This window comes from Chlorocebus sabaeus, chromosome 21, assembly GCF_047675955.1.
Source record: "Chlorocebus sabaeus isolate Y175 chromosome 21, mChlSab1.0.hap1, whole genome shotgun sequence".
NCBI lineage: Eukaryota > Metazoa > Chordata > Mammalia > Primates > Cercopithecidae > Chlorocebus > Chlorocebus sabaeus.
Window position 1 is genome coordinate 37,030,075 of NC_132924.1, and position 23,797 is coordinate 37,053,871.

The window sequence follows — 23,797 nt, forward strand, 5'->3', positions numbered from 1 at the left end:
GAATTTTTCCCCTAAAGCGTGGATTCCCAAATAGTACTTCAAAGCTGCTTACCCTCTTGTGCTGTCTCTCCTGCAGGTGGTAGAGATAGTCAACGCATGAAGCGTGAGATCTAGATCTGGTTCAGATCTTGATGTGGCTACTCACTAGCCATTGAACTTTGGCAAATTACTTATCTCTGAAAGTCTCAGTTTTTTCACCTAAAACAAAATGAAAATTACTATAGCACTCACCTTGTCAGCCTGCATGTAGAAAACTTGGCCTAGTGCCTGGCCCAGTGTAAACTCAGGAAGTGTAGTTATTGTATGTGCTTGTTGGATGGTACCCGAATGTTAGAAATTAATTGAGAAAATACTAAGACTGTTTTCTTACTTGGGAAAATTACTTGAGATATTGGGAATGGGGCCCGAGGATTAGGAAAATGAAAGCATGAGATCATGAGCTCCTTGTCTCAGTGTGTCCCTGTCCTCTCTATGGCATGTGTGTGGTGATTGAGCCATGTGGACCACATACCTGTGGTTGGTTGAATGGGCAAGACAGTCAAATCTTCACTATTTCCTAGCCTGACTGTATCTCTAGGTGTAGCTGATTGTGTAAAGCAAGGTTTTTCAGCCTCAGCACCATTGACATTGTGAGCTGGATAATGCTTTGTTGTGGGAGGCTGACTTTGTATAGCAGGATGTTGAGCAGTGTCCCTGCCCCCTGCCCTCTCTCTAGATGCCAGTAGCATCCTTCTCCAGTTATGACAACCAAAAATATCTCCAGACATTGCCAGGTGTTCCTTAGAGGATAAAACCACCCCTGGCTGAAAATGACTGGTGTGAAATATGGGAGGGAAAAGCCTATATCTTAAGAGAAAAAAGAAATTTAAGAAAGAATACTATCCTTTATTCTGTTTCTGTGATCGGTCTCCACTAGAATAGTTTAGGTTATTTCTTCAGGTACTTCCAATGAATCTTAGCTCTGCATTTTGACATGGTCAGGAATTAATAGGTTCTTATTTGCCCACTATTCTGGTTAACAAAATAAAAGTAATTATGAATTAATAATTTTTAAAGGGTTAGAATACCTTGAAATATATTGAATCCTAATATTATGATAAACGCAGTTTAATATTTCTCTGTGATTTGCTTTAAGTTCTGTTTGGTTTCTTGTTCGTTCTTTTGAACATCAGCTCTGATTCTTAGCGTAGGCAAGTGTAGTTATTTGAGGGTTCTAGTTAATAGACTCAGTCAGGCAGTTTTAAATTGTGGGCTGTTTGATCCCATTTATTTTATAGATAAGGGATCCTGGATAGCAGAGAGATTAAGCAGCTGTTCACCCACGACCCTAGAACTACTTGAGAGCCTGGAACAGGACCCTGGACAGTTATTTAATAAAGTGCTCTTATTCTTCTACCTTGTTTAACTGATAAAAAAGTGAGTCCAGATGAGTGCTTGGGCACTGACTTATAAGGGCCTCTGAGAATAGATCAAAGCAAAGGATGACACAAGATTCCTGTAAAATTCCTTTTAACCACATCTGGGAAATGAAATACATTTCAAGAACGTAATTTAGGGGAGACAAATAGGTGTGAGTCTGTTTGTATTGCTTCTTCCTGTAAATGACACATTAAAAAGCCCCTGCAGGTGCTTCCAGTCTTATAGGTACTTCTAACAATCAACACTAGAGCCAACCTAACAGTTCCTCAGTGAGTGATATTGCTGGCATTTATTTGCATATCCTAGCTCTCATCTCTGGCATTAGTAAAGATTTTCAGTTTGACCTGAACTTTGCATGTTGGAAGTTATCCTACTGTGCATCCTTTTGGATTATCTTAAATTACAGCTTCATAAGTCTCAGTGTTCTAATATATGGGTATCTATCATTTTTTTACTTTGAAAATATCAATACATTGACACACACACACACACACAGACTTTTTTTTTTTTTTTTTTTTTAAGACCAAGTCTCGCTGTGTCACCCAGGCTGGATTATAGTGGCGCGATCTCGTCTTATTGCAACCTCTCCCGCCCAGGTTCAGGCGATTCTCCTGCCTCAGACTCCTGAGTAGCTGGGACTACAGGCGCATACCACCACACCCAGCTAATTTTTGTATTTTTAGTAGAGATGGGGTTTCACCATGTTGGCCAGGATGGTCCCGATCTCCTGACCTCGTGATCCACCCTCCTTAGCCTCCTAAAGTGCTGGGATTACAGGCGTGAGCCACAGTGCCTGGCCAAAATTGGCTTTTAAGAAATATCTGTGGTATATAGGTGCTTGTTATATTCTTTTTATATATATCACATATATTTTTATAAACGTTTGAAATATCTTTAAATAAAAACTACTAGTTACAAACAGTATTCTTCATGGAAATTAGAAATTGATAATTGCTCATTTATGGAGAGAATGGCTAAAGGTTTGTGAGTATGAGAGTAAAAAAAGTTGGAAAAATAATATTGCTGTACAGTGCTTTATTTCTGAGAGTGGGAGAAATGTTCTTTTAAATAACCTTCACGTTCATTAACATATTGTATTGGTTCATTTTCACACTGCTGATAAAGACATACCCAAGACTGGGCAATTTACAAAAGAAAGAGGTGAATAGACTTACAGTTCCACATGGCTGGGGAGGTCTCACAATCATGGCGGAAGGCAAGGAGGAGCAAGTCACATCTTCTGTGGATGGTGGCAGGCAAAAAGAAAGAGTTTGTGCAGGGAAACCCCGCTTTATAATACCCCCAGATCTTGTGAGACCTACTCACCACCACGAGAACACTATGGGAAAGACCTGCCCCCATGATCGAGTTCTCTCTCACTGACCAGGTCCCTCCCACAAAATGTGGGAATTCAAGATGAGATTTGGGTGGGGACACGGAACACAGCCAAACCATATCACATATACTCCTCAGCAATGTATTCTTTGTTGGAGAGATGAACAAGGTTAAATATTTTAGGAAGAATTTACTAATTCATTCCAGTTCAGAAAAGATTGATCTGAAAAGTCTGAATTAGAAAAGAGTTTAAAAAGAAAAATGGTGCTCATATTTTCAGTAGGGATAGAGAAGCTGGGATTAGAGAACTTAGAAATGCTTTAAGAGGCAGATAAATATAAATATCAATTTATTTGTTGCTTAATATGATTGGCAGTGTTCTGGTTTCTTAAAAATAGCATTACAGGCGGTGGCTCACGCGTGTAATCCCAGCACTTTGGGAGGCTGAGGCAGGCAGATCACAAGGTCAAGAGTTCGAGATCAGCCTGGCCAACATGATGAAACCCTGTCTTTACTAAAGATACAAAAAATTGGCTGGGCGTGATGCTGCTTGCCTGTAATCCCAGCTACTCAGGAGGTTGAGGTGGGAGAATTGCTTGAACCTGGGAGGTGGAGGTTGCAGTGAGCCAAGATCGGGCCATTGCACTCCAGCCTTGGGCGACAGGGCAAGACTCCATCTCAAATAAATAAATAAATAAATAAATAAATAACAGTTGGATTCACTCATGGAAAGCCAAAATACATACTTTGTAAAGATCATTTTTACTTTGCATTTCTTTCTCAAACTTGTTCCTGTAGACCACATCAATGTAAACAGTCAATGAGAGGCTACTTCTCCATTCCTTTTCTTTCTTATTTATGTATTTTTTTTGAGGCAGAGTCGCCCTCTGCCACCCAGGCTGGAGTGCAGTGGCTCAATCTCAGTTCACTGCAGCCTCAACCTCCCAGGCCCAAGTGATCCTCCCACCTCAGCCTCCCGAGTAGCTCAGATCACAGGCTTGTGCCACCATGTCTGGCTAATTTTTTTGGTATTTTTTGTAGACACAGGGTTTCACCATGTTGCCCAGAGTGGTGTCAAACTCCTGGGCTCAAGTGGTCCTACCTCCTCGGCCTTCCAAATTGCTGGGATTACAGGCATCAGCCGCTGCGCCTGGCTGTTGAAATTATGTGCCAACTGAAAAAGCGGATTTCGGGAGTGGCCTCAATTTGATGAGTAATTGTTCCTTCCCGTGAGTGATTCTCTTCTTTCCTTTTTTCAATTGAATACATCATAGGTCAAATCAGAAGACGTCTTTGATGAGTGGGTGTCGAAACTTCGCCATCACAGAATGTATCGTCAGAATGAAATTGCCATGTTTCCACATGAAGTTAATCACTTTTTCTCAGGATCCACCGTCACAGACTCTACATCTGGGGTGTTTGACTCCATTTCAAGTAGGAAGGTAATGAGTGTTTTGCCAATAATGAATCTGAGAACAGGGTGGCTTTTTTTCATGGAGTCCTATCTTGGGAGCTGAGTCCGAAGAAGGAGAGGTTTTCAGGGACAAGCAGGTAGGCTTGGGGTGGTATTTAATTAGTCTGTTTGCCCACTGAGTCAGAAGCAAGACCAGACGAGCATCTATTATTTGGGGGGGACAGTGACTGAAGAATGAGGAGGAATTTAGCATCTCTGAATGAACTAGCTTTGCTCTGACTGGTTTGAGTTTGGTTTCCTTTTCTGGTTGTAAACTACAGTAGGTATGCATATAGCTATGCAGGATTGCAAAATAGTTCCAAACATTTATTATTTTGGTGTTATTATTAATATGTGATAAAAGAAGAAAATAAGGTCCACCATTCAAGCATGCCATATCATAGCATGGTATGGCCAAGCCAGGGTGATAGTCAGAGGTCTTAGTACTTAGCTAGAAGCTTCTTCCTCATTATAGGCAAATGGTGTCCATTAGTGACTAACCCACTCTGTTATCCTTTACCTTAACATGTCCCTGCTGGTCTCTGTTTCCATTTACAATGTGCTTTTGTCATCTGTGGAACAGCGTAGCAGTATATCAAAGCAGAATTTATTTCAAACTGGAAGCAATGTATCATTTTCTTGCGGTGGAGAGACACGAGTTCCATTATGGTTACAGTCTTCAGAGGACATGGAAAAATGCTCCAAAGGTAGAGTGACTTGAAACCTCTGCTTTCTGTCGTGGCTGTTAGATGATACTGGTTTGATGTTTACACTTCAGGTGCATTTGTGTCCTTCCCCTTTGCTTGTCCACATTCCCTTCCATATTTTGCTTGTAAAAGTTGCACCCATCATCAACAAGAGACACTCTCCTTGCAGATCTTTGCATCTTCACTTGGCTGTACATGCAGACAGGTTTCTTCTTCTGTTCCTTCAGTATTGATGCCTGATACTGATGCCTGATTTCCACATGGGCCTCTAAGTCAGTCTCCAAGGGCAGAGTTTGACACACATCCAAGATTGAGAATCATTGTGCTAGAGGTGAGGGGGTGATCAGATGGAGATCTTCACGACTTAGGTGTTCTCTACCCTAACTGCACATTAAAATCACCCAGAGGGCTTTTAAAATGCAGTAATACCCATTCCCAGTCCTCTGTCTCAAATCATCTCTTTAAATTGGTCTGAGGTAGGGCCCGGGTATCACTAATTTTCCAAAGTTCCCCAAGTGATTTTGATAAGGCGCCTGCCATAAGGAAGCTCAGCATTCTCAACCTTAATTAGCTAAAACTGACTTAGGGAACTAAAAACCGAAAAGATCCACAGTGGGATTGGGAGTGCTCTGATTAAATTGTCTGGGGGTGAGATTTAGGCATATATAATTTAGAAGATTTCTCCAATTGATTTAAAAGTGTAGCCATGATTGAGAGCCACTGTTAGAGAAAGATACCAGGTGACAGCCTTGAAAATTGCATTATCTCTGTTGAATGTAGGTAGTATCACCCTTGGGACCATGTAGGCTTTGCCCCTCCAATAAACATCACTCTTGAGCTTTACTGAGTGACAGCTTGTCAAAGCAGTCCCTGGAGCCTTGTCTCTGGAGCAGCAGCATCCACCCGGGAACTTATCAGAAATGCACATTTTCAGGCTCAACCCGGATGTACTGAATCAGAAACTAGGGGTGGAGCCCAGTGAGCTATGGTTTAACAGGGTCTCCGGGTGATCCCGATGATATCAAAGTGTGAGAGCCTCTAGCTTAAGGCATTTGGGCCTGTATTCTTTAGCAGAAACATCCATCAGCATCCAGCGAATGGCAAATTATGGACTGTCTTTTGAGTTAGCAACTGGGATCTGGTTGGAGAGTCCTCTTATGTCCTCTCAGGTCCATCTGCAGAGGCTCATTATGATCCTCAGGCAGGTCCATGGTTGACAAAGTTTTCCTTAGAGACTGGTACAACTTTCATTTTAGTTTTATTAATGTGCATTAGGTCCTGACAAGTGGATAGCGTCAGCATATTACTACAGGATTAAACTTAATGATGATGATGATGTTGGCTGATTTATTTAGTTTTTACTCTGTGCCAAACACTCTTCTAAGAACTCTGCAACATCAACTCATTTAATTCTCACAACTGTCTTGTGATCTACGTGTATAATTATCCCTATCTTTGTGATGAGGAAGCTGAGGCATGCAGTTTTGCAATTTTCTCAATAGTTACAGTTCATTAAGTGGATTCAAACTGAGGCAGCCTGGTTCTCAAGATTTGTGCCCTTAACCACTAGAGTCTACAGCCTTTTCTGTAAAAAGGGAAGTAAAATTTCTGATCCTTACAGATAAAAAAAAAAAAATCAACTACAGATAAATAAGGAAAAGTAGCTGGCATGGGGACAGCACAGTGATCCCTCTTGCTGGTGGAGCATTGTGAGCACTGTCCTCTCTTCCCCCACAGACCTGGCACACTGTCATGCCTACCTGGTAGAAATGAGCCAGCTCCTGCAAAGCATGGATGTCCTGCATCGGACATACTCGGCACCAGCTATCAACGCCATCCAGGTGAGCCCGACTCCTCTTCTGTTGACACTCTGGCCCTCTTCTGCTTTCCTTTCTCCTCCCAGCCTTTCACTAATAGTGGGATGCTGTGGTCAGTTGCTTCAGCCAAAGTCAAGGGGATGGAGGTAGTCACCTTGCTAAGCATTTATCCTTATTGGTTTGGTGGACTTTACTGTCTGTGCTCTCTTTCCTGTTTTGAAACAAAGGGTGGAGCTTTTGAAAGTCCCAAAAAGGAAAAAAGATCACAAAGGAGGTGGCGGTCCAGAGCTATTGGCAAAGATGCTAAAGGAACGCTGCAGGTAACCATTGCTTCCCCCGACAGACTGGTTTCTTCATTGGCCCTGCTCTGCATGCCATGTGCCGGGAGCTGCCTTGACTCAGCTAGGAGAATAGATGAGTGAATATTCTGTAGTTGTTCTTTCCAGTGTCCTCTGCAGAGAGATGAATTGAATCGCTTAGACTGTTTGGGTGCTAGGATATGCACATAATGGATCGTGGGCAAGGGAGAGAATATTTTCTAAGGGAAAAAGGGTGTGAGGTTGCAGGGACTGCTGCCATTTCTAGGGCTTTTGGTTTCCCCATCTTCACTGTTGAGCCTGCCTGTGCTCTTCCCTGCTTGTGTTTGTGCCTTGTTTTGTGGCTGCAGTTACTGTGTGCTCTGACCTATGTCTTCTGCTCATGCTCCATGGATTTGTCATCCCTCTAAGCCCACAGGCATGATTCTCTGGGCACAGGACATGGTGTAGATTCTCCTTGGCCTCTTATCTCCAAACTCCCAATGCCTCATCCAGGATTCACTGTGTCATGCATGCAAGGAGCTTTCCCAGTGCACAGCTAAGCCACAGGCCAAGATTTGCAGCTTAACTGTTGCATATTAAATTGGAACATTTTTAGAATCAACATAAATCTCAAGCTTCTCGTTAGGTCACCTGATACACTCTTGTATACTTTTTGGTTCAAAGTAGTTTATGGACCGAAGATAAGCACTTTGGAAGTAAAGAATGTTCCATGTACAAATGAAGGTCATTTGTTTTGTAGAAGCCCTAGGTGCAAAGGAAAGCATTTTAAACCTATCCATTACTAACTGCCTGGATACATGGATGATTATTGCCAGGAGGAAGGAATTGAGTATAAATGAGAAAGCCTGGCAGCTTTAGCTGTCATTTTCAACCTAAAGCTTTAATGCTTCTATCATTTCCAAAAGAATATGTGATTTCTCACCCATTTTTAGCTCACAAGAAGCAAGTTGCTGTGGAAAGTGTTGTCTTGAGTTCTCATTTTTAAAAATAAGTTATCACTCAGTAGAAAGACCTACCTATAAAATGTTTTATATTACTGTATTTCAATCTTAGAATCAAGTAAATATTCTAAGCAATCTGCATCTGAAAAGAAATATCTCCCTTTGGTGTTACTTCAGGTCCCCAAACCTTTTTCTGGCCCAGTAAGACTACACTCCTCCAATCCTAATTTGTCAACACTAGATTTTGGAGAAGAGAAAAATTATTCTGATGGCTCTGAAACCTCATCAGAGTTTTCTAAAATGCAAGAAGATCTGTGTCATATTGCCCATAAAGGTAAATGAGTTTTCTTTCTTCCTAATGTGTTTGATGAAAATGTTAAATGCATGTCTGAATGTGAGATGTCCTTAGAGAGGGTATCTTAGTTGATTCGTTTTCTGCTCTATTAAGATTTAGGGAAACCTAATTTTTATTTTATTTCCCTGGTAGTGGAGAATGTATTGGCAAGAACTGTCTTTTTAACCTTGTAGGGGAGACAATAAGAGAGAGTTAGTACTTTCAAAGCTGAGCATTTCATATGATGCTGATGGGAGTGTAAATTGGTAATTTTCTGGAGGGCAATATGATATTTTCCCACTATTTAAAAAATCTACCTATCTAGTAATTCCACTTTGAAGAATTCATTGTAGGAATTAACTTAGGATTTATCCAAACAAAGTATCCATTTTGCATTGTCACATCAAAAATTAGAAATAGGTATTCAACATCATTAGCCATTAGGAAAATGCAAATTAAAGCCATGATGAGATATCACTACACACCTATTAGAAGAGCCAAAGTTAAAAGAAAATATAGTATCAAATGCCAGTGAAAATGCATATGAATTTAATCTATCATACATTTCTTGTAGCTATGTAAAATGGTGTAGCCACTCTGGAAAACAGTTTGGCAGTGTTGTATAAAACTAAACATGCATTTACCATGCAACCCAACACTCATTTCTGAGCATTTGTTCCAGATAAATGAAAATTTAAGTCCACACACAAATCTGTACCCATGTTCAGAGCAAGTTTATTTGTATTGACCAAAGACTGGAAACAAACTCAAGTGGTTTTCAACAGATGAATGGTTAAACAAACTGTGGTACATCCATACAATTGAATGCTACTCAGCAATACCAAGGAGCAAACTATTGATATACATAGCAACTTGGATGGATCTCAAGGACATTATGCTGAGAGAAAATAGCCAATCTCAAAACATTACAAAGTATAGGTGTATTACTCCATGTTCATGCTGCTGATAAAGACATACCCGAGACTGGGTAATTTATGAAGAAAAAGAGGTTTAATGGACTCACAGTTCCATGTGACTGGGGAGGCCTCACAATCATGGCAGATGACAAAAAGCTTGTCTTACATGGTGGCAGTCAAGAGAGAATTAAAGCTCAGTGAAAAGGGAAACCCCTTATAAAACCGTCAGATCTCATGAGACGTATTTACTACCACAAGAACAGTATGGGGAAAACCGCCCCCATGATTCAATTATCTTTCACTGAGTCCCTCCCATAACACATGGGAATTATGGGAGCTACAATTCAAGATAAGATTCGCGGGGGGGACACAGCCAAACCATATCCATAGGGTTCCACTTACATAAACATTTTGAAATGATATAATTATGGAGATGGAGGAAGTAAAGGGGAGTGTGATTGTAAAGGGGTAGCACAGGGGATCTTGTGGTGATGAAAAGTTCCATACCCTGATTGTGGTACTGGTTACAGGAATGTGGACATGTGATAAAATTGCATTTACTTATACCCACACACATATAAATGGATCAGTGCATGTAAATCTGGTGAAATCTGAATAAAATCTGTAGATTATACTAATGTCAACTCCCACATTTTTATATTGTATCATAGATATGTAAGACGTAACTACTGGGAAAAACTGGGTATAGGGTATGTGGGACTTTACTGTTTTTGCAAGTACCTGTAAGTCAATAATGATTTCAAAATAAAAGGTTAAAAAAATAGAAATAATCTAAATGCCAAACAATAGAAGATTGAGTTTTTTCAAAAATGTAATATAATAGAATATTCACTACTGCTAATAATGATAGCTACTTAACATCGAGCACATAACTGTCATGTCAGGTATTTGCTAATTACTTTACATGCATTATTTTAATTCTAGCTGTAGCCTGTGAAGTAGGTATCATTGTGATCTCTATTGCATAAGTAAGAAACTTGAGACTTAGACAAAATAACAGCTTTCTGAGGGTCACATAGTTATAAAGCAACCAGCATGAGACTTGAATTCTCACCTGTTTGACCCCAGAGAAGTACCCCTGGTACTTCTCTGCTCTTACAGATGGAGTGGCCAGGATTATTTTTTATAGACATAGAAAGATGTCCTCAGCATAAAATGTAAAGTAAAAATGTAAGATTACAAAGCAATATATAGATATGATTCTATTTCAGGCACATATAGGTATACTAAAAAGTCTGGAAGGATATATACCAACATTTTAGTGATGGAGGCTGGAGTTGTAAGTTCTTATTTATCTTTCTGCTTAACTTTGTTTTCAATTTTCATCTATTATTTCTTAAAGAGAAAATGGATTTAAAATGTTTCAGTAGGAGGGCAGTATGTAATGTGGGAAGAGAAAAGATATTCCCTCTATTGCCTTCCTTTCCTACTTCATATTTTTCTTTCGTACATTACTGATTATTTCAGCTGTCTCTTCCCTTACATGTTGGATATGAGGTGGGTTATAAGGAAACCATTTCATCCTTTATACAGATTGCTACCTTGAACGCTTGTCCTAATTACCGTTAGAATGTTGCCAGTATTTTGCTGTGCTATTGTACAGTCCATCTGTGAAATGGCAAGAGTTACCTGGCCCACCCTTAAAGGCTCTTCAAAGAATTTGAAGAATTAAAATGATAGCTGCAATTAGGGCATCTTAAGTTTTGTGGGAGGAAATTCCTATAAAACATTGTTACTTTTTAGTAATGTGAACTTTAAGAAACATGAGAAGATAATGCCTCCCTACACAGAGGAAATGTCCTGAGTTTCACCTACATTGAAGAAGCTGCCTCCTCAGTGGGACAAAGGCCGCCATATTGAGTGGATCCATTGATCCAGTCCTCCTGCAGAGGCCTCCACCTTGTTGCAAGTCTGTAATGGGCCCCAGCCAGCAGTTCTGTCTTTCCCACTTTGTGAAAACCTGCTGGCTGCAGAGCTGCCACATACCTAGCCTGGGCCAAGGTTTGTCCTGGAGAAAGGTCCAACGCAGTTGTTCAACAGTCGTCTGGGCCCTGTGGGCTTACAGACAGCAAATTCAGCAGGGAGCCTAACAAGCTGTTTCATTCCTGTGGTTTTACAGTATACTTGCAGAGATGGAAAGATCTTCCTTTTCCTGGTTCAGGGAGTCTCTTACACAGATGGTAATTTGGGGACCTCAGAGAATAAAGACTGCTCTCAGGTTTGTGCTAAGTCCTGTGACCTTGCATGGCTTCTCACTTCCATACATTCAGACTCGAAGCATCTTGACCTTTCTTCTTGTGTAAACCTCGTTTTGTTACTGACAGTATCTGTTGTACTTTCTCAACTGCATCACTATTCTGTTGACTACAACTCCAAAGCAGCTGAACTAAAGGCAAGAATCCCAGTGATGTAACATAGTCTCTGTGACCTTCGACTTGTTAAATGCATCTGAATTCTCCTGGTTTTGTAGATCAAATGGTAGGGAACCAATATACACTCATCCTAGTTTTGAAGTCCTTATTCTGTATTATAGACTGTGAGTTTGATTTTTATGGCATATTGTTGAACCAGTTGTTGGCTTATGTTTCTATCTTTGTGTGGATGTTCACACACATAGAAGCAGAGAATGAAATGTATTGAAACCTAAAAGTCTTAAGTAATTTTTGTTGCATATATTAGTTTTTACATTTCCCAAAATACATTTTATGGATCGCTTTGCGCATACAGTACTTCTAAAAATGAAACAAAAACTTCATGATTAAAAATGTTTGGAAAGCACTGCTGACTATGGTCTCCTTTTGGATTTACATAAGAACAGTAAATAATAAAGGCCCTGAGAAGTCCTGCAGCAAACAACAACAACAACAACAAAATCTGTTGGCTTTGTTTAACTCAGTGTCTTTCAATGTTATTTGGGCATCTTCCCCCCTATTCCCAACAACTATTAACATCCTGGAATTTAAGTTTCTGAGAAACTAACTTTAAGAAACAATGTAAATAATAAGCCTTTTTTGGAGCTCCCTCTATACTGGCTAAGTAGGCTACCTCTGTTGCTGACTAGCTGTGGAACTTTGACTTCATTTATTAACCTCTCTGGCCCTTGATAACCTGTTAAATGTCATATAGTAGTTGTCCTGACTCTCTTGATTCTCAAATTCTGTAGTTATTTTCTTTGATTATTTTACACTGAATAGAGTCCATACTATTGCTTATTGTTACAAGAAGGTTTTCTGAGAGAGTGCTCTGAGCAGAAACAGAAATGACCAAACTTGGTGAGTAGATTTAGGATGGCAAAGCAAGGAACAAGACAGGACTAGGGTCAGGTGTTCCAAATGGAAGCCGATATCTGTGTTCTCTGACTTGGAAGGGAAGCAAATGATGTTTTAGGGACACTTTTCCTGCAAGTGAAGGAAATCATTATTCACAAATGTGAAAGCTAAATAGAACAAAATCACAACTGTATTTACCTATTCTTTTCTTCCTGGATTCTTTCTCTGTGTTTGAGTAGTAATTATTGAGTGGTCATTTTATGAACCATTTTCAGCTTATGGAAGCATTGAATAAAAAGCCAATTGTGTTACAATGATACCTCTTTCATAGATTAAAAAGCTAAAGGAGATATATGACTCAACAAAAAAAAGCCAAATAATTTATTGTGCATAAATTAGAATTCAGCATAAATGTGCTGAGCAATTAGATTCATAAGTAGGACCATTTAGTAAAGTTACCTAATGTATCTAAATCAATTCGGATGGAATATGGGTTAAAAAGTATTGTAAAATCATGGGCATCCTGTGAGGTTTGAAACTTCTGCAGATTACAGAAGATCAGAGTTTCCCAGATATATTAGGAATGTTAACATTTTAAAGAAAATTCACCTAAAATTTGGTTTCCAATTAAAAAGGGGGGAAAATGAGTCTCACTGTTTGTTAGGTGCTCTGTGATAGTAGGTTTTCTCCTTGCTTAAAGCACTCCTCAGATGTGCCCATTATCTACATGTACAGATGTAGAAACCAAGGATTTGTCCAAAATATAAATTGCAGCTGCAACTAAGTGTTAGAGGTAGGATTTAACTCCTGGCTGGCCTTATTAGAGAATTTCTTTCTCCTGTACCACACTGCTTTCTAGAGCGGTGCCCATGACATTCATAACTGCTTTCTCTAAGATCTTATTCTTTCCTAATGCTGAGAAACTGCTAAAGAAGGAGCATATTAAGAAGTAGAGCTCAGATAAATTGAGTCCAACTGTCCTTCAGTATTGACTCTCACTATCCAAACATTCCATCTATTACAGTCTCACCATACTAACTCAATAAAAGAACAGCTTGGAAGCCTTAGAAACAGAAGGGTAGTGACCACCAAGAGTCACTTGTACGATGCTTATGATGTTCCATTCTGTAGATGCAACTCAAGACTTCTTATAATCAAAGACTCAACCTGTGCCTGCCTCTCGTAGTCCAGGAAAGGGTATCTGAGAAGTGGCTAATGACAATTTGGGAAAGAGATAAATAAGCATAGATGCCACAGTTGCCTTCCGACATTTGAACACCCAATGAAAGAGGAAATACCGCCTGTTTGACAGTGAAGAGACACTGAGGCAAATGTCTTAGCAGCAGGAAGGACTTTCTAAGTCCCAGAGCACAGTGTACCGTTTTAGGAGATAGCAAGTGCTCTGACAAGCATGGGCCAACAGACCATTTGGCAGGGAAGCTGGAGATGTGAAGAGTTGGTCGTGTTGTGGGTAGGTGGCTTTGATAATCTGTGAGGTCCTTCATACCTCCGAGCAGCTCAGATTTTCTGTGTGGCTTTATTTATTGTCAGGTAACCATAGATGTGATGCACTCATTTGAATCTTCTATTTTTTAAAGCTGTTTATTTGTCTTTAGTAAGCTTAGATTCGTGTTAGAAATAAGTAAGAAAACACTCCTGTCACAGAGAGTGTTCCTGACTTTTGGGATCCTGTGTCTTAATTAATGTAAATGTGGGGTCTCTCACGAGCAACCTCTGATCGTTGCCCTGTGTGTGGCAGATCGTTAGGTGGCTGTGAATGACTATTTTAACATCCTGAGTGGGCCTTAATAGTCATTTAAGAAATTTAGTACACGGGGATCTAGTCTTCCAAACCCTTTTTTCAGATGATTTAGGAAGCGTTTTATACCTCACAATAAAATATAATGACTGTATGAGTTTCTTTCTGCTTATCTTACACCTGCCGCAATCTTGTCAGCTGTACCTTTTGAACCAAATGTTGTATATTCTGCCAGTTTTTAAAATTTATATAGGACTCTTCTCATTTGGTGGAAAGCCTTGCTTTTCTGTGGGTCACCTGGAAGCCAGAGGAATTGATTTGGAAAAGTGGCAGCCAGCTGAGTGCCACATTTATTTTATTTGGAGCAATAAACCGGACAGTGGAGAGGTAGCTCCCTGGGGGATCCGCTGAGATGGCCATGGGCATCCTGTGTGTGTGGCAGGCAGGGGAGGGGCATAGTGCCTATCTAATAGGACATAGGATGTAGTCCGTAACTGTGTGGCTTCTGCTCTCCTCCTGTGGCTGTTCTCCTACGACTCCATGGATTCTGGCCAACCCCTCATTCCTAGAATTTCTACCCTGTGTGCAGTTATTTACAAGCTTTGTCCTGGCAAAAGATGAAAGCGTCCTCTAGAGCTGCTGCCAACATTTCAAGAGACTGCAGTCACCATCACTTTCATCCTCATGTGTCTCCTTCATTGGTATCACTATGATTATTGCAGTAACACTTGTTATTTATTACAGACCATGCATTGTGTTATGTGCTTTACCTGCATTCTCTCTCTCATTCAATCCTCATGACAACCATTTAAAGTAAAAGTTATTATTATCCCCATTTACAAATGTGGAAACTGGAGTTCAGGCACATCATTTACTCATCCAAGGTCATGGAGTGGATAGATGATGGAGTAGGGAAGAATCCAGGGCTGATGGTGGAGCCCCAGCTGTTGGTCACTCTGTTGTCCTGCCTATTATTTTGCTCAATTAAATTGTTTAAAGCAAAGAGCTAAGTGTGTTTCATAGGCATTGTTAGAAAATTTTAGTTCCATTTGACCCCCATCTTCTCTTGGCAGAAGCAGAACCATTGTGTGTGTGTGTGTGTGTGTGTACACAAATTGTGACTTTGTTAAGATGTTTCATGTCCATCACTAAATGCCACAACCTCAGGCAAGTTCAGCAACAACATATAGAGAGGTTTAGTTGTCCTCTTTGCTATTAAATGAAGTAAGTCAATAATGCCTATTTAGTTTCTGTGTTACTAAATAGGCCACTCTTGAATAACAATACCTCTAAAAATGCAGCCCTGTGGAATTCAGTAATGTGCTAGGTCATTTGAGAAGACTTGTGTCTGAGTCTCTTCCGTCTTCCTGCTCTTCTAAAACAAAATATAATCAAGGAGGTTGGAAAGATAATATTGAAATGTGATAGCCACGATCAGTAATTTAGATAACAGCTTCCTCATCCCTAGGAAGTAATTTGTACATGATGTGATCAAAACCTAATGAATAATGTTTTTTTTTTTTTTTTTTTTTTTGCTGTATGTGTTAATGTTTTTTAAAACTTCAGTTCAGGCATTGGAGGCCATAGTGGCTAAGCCCTCATTGTACCTGAGTGCTCACTCAGGAACAGAGTAGCTGAATGCCAGGGTTAGAGCTGGGGTGTTCTGGATCCTGCAGCTGGAAGGGCTAACAAGCAAGAAGGTAGACAATAAGACCTTGTTTCGAAACAATGACAGACTTATAGAAAAGTTGCAAGAATTATACAGAGAACTTCTGTATACCCTTTACCCAAATACTTCATTTTAAATATTTGCCACATTTATTTTATCACTGTCTCTACATACATCACTTTCACTTTTCGGAATCATTTGAGAGTAGGATTCATACACCACGTTGTTCTTCATGGCTTTATACTGTAGTATATAAAATAGGAATACTCTGTTATATAACCACAGTATAGTAATCAAATTCAGGAAATACAGCATTGAAACAGTTTTATCTATTCTACCTTCCATATTCAAATGCTGTCAGTTTTCCCAATAATGCCTTTAGTATCATGTTGCCCCTTGAGTCAATTTCATTGTCATTCCTCTTTTGCCTCCTTTAATTGGGAACAGTTCCTCAGCCTTTCTTTCTGTTTCATAAAATTGACACTTCTGAATAGTATAGGCCAACTTTTAAAAATAAAACACTTCTCGTTCTGGGGTTGTCTGATGTTTCCTCATGATCAAATTCAGATTACATAGCCCTGGCTGGTATGCACCAAAGGAGATGATGTATCTTTTTCAGCGTACTTTACCTGGAGACACATGGTCCACCTGAGTCTTGCCGATAGTTAATTTTAATCACCTGATTAAGGTGCTAATTTTTCTGCTGCAGTGTTAACATTTCCCCTGAAAAACCAATAAGCTTTGTTTTTAACCCTTTCCAGTCTTTGGGGATACAAACAAAACAAAACACAGATCATTGAGGATCCAGAAGCAAAGTCCAAATGTCAAAATATCCTGATGATAAGTCATAAAGTCATGAGACGTTATAGTGGATAGGGGCCTTAGAATTGCCAGATGTGTGTGAATGGGAGTTAGTTTTAATAGACTTAATTTTTTTCGAGCAATTTTAGGTCCACAGCAAAATTGAACCAAAAGTGCATAGCCTTTATAAGCCCCCTGCTCCCATGTAGGCACAGTGCCCCTGCCATCAGCATCCCACACCAGAGTACTGCATCTCTTACAGTCAATGAACCTACGTGGACACATCATCATCCAGAGGCCTTAGTTTACATTAGAGTGTTTTACATGGCAAATGTGTTTTTTAAAAGTCAAGGTAGAGTGTGCATTTGCTACACTCAAAATATTCAGGGCTGTTACTTTGCTTATTTCTTTTATAAGAGATAGTTTTTTTACGGTATTTTGTTTTTAATTATGCCTCCTTATTCCTTTTTATAATGATTATATCTCTATAGTTTACTTCACTTTAAGGTCAGCTTTTAATATCATGTCAGCGGAGAGAGAGAAACTGAAGCAGCTGATGGAGCAGGATGCCTCCTCCTCCCCATCTGCTCAGGTCATTGGTCTGAAGAATGCCCTGTCATCTGTAAGTTACATGTCTGCATCCAGGACTGCCTGAGATGTGTCCAGGCTCATGAATGTTTTGTAATTTCTATTTCCATGGTTGTGTTGAAAATTCAGGAGAAAACCAAATTATCCAAATTATATTCTAATCTTTCATCAAATCTGTTTATACACCAAAACTTACCTATCCAAATCTTAATAGCTAGTATTTTATTAAGTGATAACTTCTTTAAGTTTGGTTTCCTCTGACTGATCTAAATTTTTTTGTTTCTCTAACATTTTTATTGTACGTTTTTGTGTGTATGTGTGCATGTCTTACAGACATTTTTCTGTTAATGCTTACAAAATCTGACAATTTGGAGGAAATTTTATTGGCATGAGACACCACAAGTTTAGCCTTACTTTCCAAATGACAGGTGGCAGAGTGAAATTTCCAGTTCATGCTCTTACCTTCTCGATTGCAAAGCACTGATCCTGTTTACCACTCTTTGAAAGACATGAGAGCTATTTTGTTTGATTGGATAGTACAAGACATTTAGCTTCCCCACCCTGCCCCACCTGCTGTGGCTACAAAGTGATGAGTCACGTGAAAGTGCCTGTCAGGCAATCACTATACCTTCATAGTAACAGGAAAATCACTGACATGGTCCCAAATGATTCTCAGCCATTCTGTCACTCATTCTCTCTTTTTTTTTTCATCAGTTTCAATTAATTCTTCAGAATAGTTAGGCTCCATTAAAGTGCCATGTCCTACCTCGATTTGAATAAAGTTATCTGGATTTTTTTTTTTTTTACCCTACATCTATTAGGAGGCTAGAGAACTTTTGAAATATCATACTGATTTGGTTTTACTCTTTTCCTGTACTTTGGAATTCCTACTTTAGAAAAAGAAAGAATGTGTACATATATGAAATCACCATCTGAAGCAATACTGAATTTTCTATTTCAGGTCAGGTAGGGGAGGTGAATTTTAGGATCTTGTAACCAGAAGCCAACACAGGCATTGAGAGAACTAGAAAAAGTTGATTCATATTTTCTGTTCATCGTATTGCTAAGAAAAGTGATGCTCTTGATATAATGTTAGTGATAAATCCTTTGCCAGTAGCACGTATAGTTGTCGTAGAATATGTAAGGAGTATTCACTCATGGACCATTCCAAGTATATTATCTTCAAAAGAAATTAAAAATGACATTGGCTTGCTCCATATATAAAAAGAGTCTTAATGTTGTCTTAAGGTCACAGATAGAATCGCCCCCTTTTTATTGTAGCAGACAGCCATACACTGGGTGCCATTTTGGTTTGACAGAAGCAGAAGCAAAGTGTTTTTGGTTTTTTTCCGTGAGTTTCTTATTGTTCCCATTAAGCTAGCTTTTAGTGTATTTACAAAAGGTACCTCTGATGGGCTTCCAAGGCTGCTTTCCCCATGGTCTTCCTCTCCCTGCTTCCTCCCACAGAAGCCTCATCTTGTCAATCTGCCTGTCTGGCCACTGAGACCTATTTGGCTGTGGTGTCCTAGGCCAAGGCTGTTCTCACCTTCACTAAGGAATTCATTCTCACCCATATTCGTGATTTTGGAAACTTCGGATAAAACTGAATGATCCTTTCTTTCCTTTTTGGCTTGGATTCACAATTGAGTTTAAGACTTATTTTTTGAAAATAAAACTTTTAGAACCACGTAAGAGCTATCAGAATGGGTATGTCGGTGTTGTATGTACAGTGTTGCTATGTTTTCTTCTTCTGCCTGTGGCTTACAAAGGAAAGAAAAACTAATAAAATAGCACAATTTTCAGGCTGTACTAAGATTCTAGCCTCCGTACCACTGACATATTGGCCAGAATAAAGTGAGTGCTCCAGAGAGATTGTTACATGTGGTTGTGTGATCTTAGCTCTTGTACAGTGCTTCTTAAGTGGTCCTCAAGGATTTTCAAATAGCCCATATGTTCTGCGGGGACTGAAAAATAAAGCCAGCATCCCTGCTGGAGATCCAGGCAGAGGATTAGGCAGTGCCACATCCTTCTGTGCTTTCAGCAGGTCAGTCCTGCAGGCCCTGGTGGATGGAAAAGGCTCAGAGCTTCTTGGAAAAGAGTCAGGAACACAGACATATAGGCTGAATCTGCGTGCAAGCACCCATGGAGCTGATCCTGTGAGTGTCTGGGAAGACAGTCAGGAGAACTTATCCCCTTCCACAGACAGACCTTTGGAGAACAGTTGGTCATGAAGTGCACAGGAGTATCAACGTGAAAGAAACAGCTTCCTTTACCTTTCAGTCACTTTCCTCCTAGTTGAGAGGTTGAGATAAGGAATGGGGCCTGCCCGGGGAAATACAAAGGAGACCTGGGGTAGTCTCAGATGCGCTTTTCATCTCACCTTTACCCATTCCCAGAGCCATGGTCCTTAAGCCCTTGTGCAGGTAAGTGAGGTTTACTCATTTCTTTTTTGAAATAAATTGCCTTGGTCCTGAAGAATGAATAGAACAATCAATACTCATATTGGAAAAGAATAAAAATCTTTCACAAAGTCCTACTTCACAGCACACAGCACACTTTCTTTCTTTTTTTCTTTTTTCTTTTTCTTTTTTTTTTTTTTTTGAGACAGTGTCTCACTCTGTCACCCAGGCCGCGATCTCAGCTCACTGCAACATCTGTCAGCCTCCCAGGTTCAAGCAATTCTCCCACCTCAGCCTCCCCAGTAGCTGGGACTGCAGGCATGCGCCACCATGCCCAGCTAATTTTTGTTTGTTTTGGTAGAGATGGGGTTTCACCATGTTGGCCAGGCCGTTCTCGAACTCCCGACCTCAAGTAATCTGCCTGCCTCCACCTCCCAAAGTGCTGGGATTACAAGTGTGAGCCACCATGCCCGGCCTCCAGCACACTTTCTAATATCTGATTCAATGGGTATGATAATTAAGTAACATTGAAATATGTCCAATCATAAGGGGTGGGGACAGCGTATTCTTCAAAGCTGATAGAAGCCTGGATTCCTTAGGAAGGGATTTGACCAAAGAGACTCCAGACCACCGGTCTTAACAGAAGCTGACAGTGTCTGTGACTTCCCTCTCTGTCATGCTTACCAACCCTCCTTCCATGTCTGGAATGAGAGAAGGAGCATCATTTCCAGAACCTCCAGTTTGTCATCTCCCAGGCATCTCAGAACCAGTATCGTCTTGGAGAGCATTCAAGGAAAAAGTCCAGAAAGTGTACTCTCAGACCACGTCACCTGGAATTTCATCAAACTCTTAGAGATTGCTCCTGCAGGGCCCACTGCTGTGCTTTTCTGAAACATCCCCATTTATTAACAGAGCCCCACTATTTTAACATGTTCCAGGCCCTAGCACAAAACACAGATCTTAAAGAACGCTTACGCAGAATCCATGCCGAGTCTCTGCTCCTCGACTCCCCCGCTGTTGCCAAGTCGGGTGACAATCTGGCAGAGGTGGGTAGGTTTCTCATCTGGTAATGTCTCCTCAGCTGCCATCCGCTCCTGTGATACCATCTGTCCAGTTGCACGGCCTCCCTGCTTCCCCTCGTGGGTGCTGTTCACCTCTCTGCCCTCCTCCTCTGGGTGCTGGCCGCAGCTGGCTCATGGACTGGGGTCTCGGGCTCAAACGCTTTCTTGAGCGTATGCTGCTAATTGCATTTTTAAACTGCTCCCTACCCCTGAACTCTTCTTTCTTTTGTATTTCTTCACCCTGTTTCGCTCCTAAATGTCACTCCTTTCACTAAGTGGTACTGGAGTGGGAACTATAGAGAGAGAAACATTTTCTCTTGTTACTACTGAAGAAACCTACATTACTCTGACCTGCAGTATCTTGGTTCCCTGCCAGCCTCCTCCCCCTCTAGCCCTTTCTCTGTGGCTGTTCCCTTCTCCCTTTTCTGCGATTTTATTTTTCTTTTATAGAATGCGGCTGTACACTCTGAGGGAAAAAAAATACTTCATTACAATTAAAGTGTCTCTTGGTCAGTTAAAAGTATGTTAAAAAGTTCTTTCCTCAAGACTAGGGATGTTTATCCAAAATAAACATCCCTTTGCATGTTTAAAATGAGAAATTTCAGAAAAGTACAAGTAGGTTACCCAAAAAATAAATAGGAAAGAGTAGTGAAAATAAAAACTGTTTTTAAGCTATTTTTTATATTATATGCCTGCTTCAGATATGCTAAATTTTTATTAAGAAATGAATTAGACTGAGTACACTTAAAATAAAAAATACAGGGCAGGTAATAGACAAGAGGTGTGTGTTTATATAAGTTTTTAAAAGAAGTTTGTAATGTTTAATCATAATCCTTCATCCTTCTTTTCCTGTCCTCAGAAAAAAAAAAAAAAACCCTCACACACCTTCACTCCTTGGGAAGCCATTGTGCTTGGTGGTGAGGCGAGTTGAGGCTGAAGTCAGTCAGTACATGGACTGTAGGGCCCCGGGCACCGAACCCATTTGGAGACCATATGGTGCCATGTGTGAACAGGCCCATCCGCTCTCATGAGCCTCACCGTCTGTCTGACAGAAGCTCATGGGTCTCTACTACTTCCGAGGCACATGCTAGGGGTTAAGTATGACATTCCTTTATAGAAATGCTACCCCCAAGAGGTCACTTTTCAGATATTTTAGCCCAGACCTAAACTGTCACCTGCAGCATTGAGCACCTAAACATTACTTACGGCGCGTTGACTTTAGGCCTGGGCAGGCCCTCTTTTGAATCTGCACATTTTCTAAAAGCAGGACCCAGTCATGGCCAGGATCAGCCATCACTGACCAGCTGCCACTTACTATGGTATTCTCTGGAGTTTGTGCATGTTTTCAGACAGTTATTTACCTTTTTAATAGTATTATCACAATTTACTTATTGAACAGGTAATTAAATACACAACCTTCATTTATTCTTTTATGAATTTATGCTTGGCATGTCTACTTGGAACTATTTGTGTTTTGGAAAGGAAACCAAAATCACAAGTCTTTTAAAATACATGTTTTGAAACTATATATTTAAAATGCATATTTTAAAACTGATCTTAAAAGTAACATACCTGAAAGCTGAAATGCTGTACACTGTCTTTGAGAGGTAACAATAACATTCTTCAAACGTACACCTTCCAAAACAGCCTTCTTGAGTCTAGATGCAGTTGTCATCTGTATCTATTTCCTCTTTCAGAAATTTTCTGTTTCCCTTATTTTTATCCCTTTTATCATGGAGTGACTCAGGCTAACTTTCCCAGCAAAGGTAAAGTTATTGTTGCCTTCAGGACATAAGTAGGAAAGTAAGTGAAAATGGCCTCCCAGACTGAAAACTTGACTCCAGTTAACTTTTTTTCAGTAACTCCAACAATGGGGTCAGCCCAAGGTGCTCTCTTTTTAGAACTCTCACTTTCTTTGCTCACTTTGTTACCCTTTCTTTAGCCTCATCTATTACCCATCCTTGGTGTTGGGCCTGGCTAATTGAATTCTAAAATGCCCACCTTTTTAAAAATCAAATTACTCCACAACCTCCAAATTTCTCCTGTTTTATATTCCTGAATGTGAAGATTTAATATTATTAAGTTATCAGTTCTCAGATTATTTTAGATTCCAAATGAAAGGGCAAGTGACTTTGGGAGGTAACACCATACTATATCCAATGTCCATTTAAGAGACTAAAAAAGGCCAAAACTTTTAAAGAGAAGTCTGGAAGAGAAGGGAACTGAATTCTTTTAATTGTCTGCTTGCTATATCAGTATGCACTTGAATGCATTACCTCACAGAATCCTAACCGTGACTCTGTGAGGTGGGTGGTGGTGGTTTCATTTGAGAAATGACAGAACTAAAACTCAGAGAGGTTAAATAACTTCCTCCAGACACACAGCTTGTAACAGACAGAACTGGTATTTAAATTCACATCTAATGAGGCCAAAGCAATTCCTTTCTCAATAGTATACACTGCTAGATAATGAAGAACAGTATGCCAAGCCAGAAAATAAAATACTCATTGAAGCTCCAGCAGTTAAAATAAGGTGATGATGGGTAAGAATGGGACAGAGTAACTCTTAGGCATAAACATTATTTTGTATATAAAAGAAATAAAGATTATGGTTCAAAAAGGCATCAAAAACCAATGGCAAAGAGATGGATTATTTAATAAATTAGGTTGGCACAGCTCAAAGAAGTTTATTACATTATTATTATTAATTACCATTATTTTGGAGTTGCCCAGCCTGACCTTGAACTCTTGGACTCAAGCAATCCTCCTGCCTTGGCCTCCCAAGTAGCTGGGATTATAGGCACTCACCACCCACCATGCCCTGCTCAAAGCAATTTAAAAAGAAGTTTAAATCTTCATTGCATGCTAAAATGAATCAAAAGCAAATTCAAGTTAAATATAAAAATTCAAACTGAAAAATATTAATGTAAATATCAAACTGCTAGGATAGAGATTTTCTAAATTGGGGTACAGTAGAAAAAAATTGCA

The 23,797-nt window shown here is 39.9% G+C and overlaps 1 protein-coding gene across 5 annotated transcripts in view; it reads left to right on the forward strand.

The window, feature by feature from the left end:
- Positions 1-23,797, forward strand: part of OSBPL3 (oxysterol binding protein like 3) — a 183,698-nt gene that overhangs the window by 110,238 nt on the left and 49,663 nt on the right. For 2 of the 5 annotated variants that reach the window (XM_007981848.3, XM_073009039.1), the window contains 7 exons: positions 4,029-4,196; positions 4,791-4,914; positions 6,652-6,755; positions 6,959-7,051; positions 8,170-8,326; positions 17,254-17,384; positions 20,688-20,795. In XM_007981848.3, the coding sequence (XP_007980039.2) occupies positions 4,029-4,196; positions 4,791-4,914; positions 6,652-6,755; positions 6,959-7,051; positions 8,170-8,326; positions 17,254-17,384; positions 20,688-20,795 (885 nt within the window). The remainder of the gene's footprint in view (positions 1-4,028; positions 4,197-4,790; positions 4,915-6,651; positions 6,756-6,958; positions 7,052-8,169; positions 8,327-17,253; positions 17,385-20,687; positions 20,796-23,797) is intronic. The other 3 variants (XM_073009041.1, XM_038004749.2, XM_073009042.1) reach the window with 3 other exon arrangements.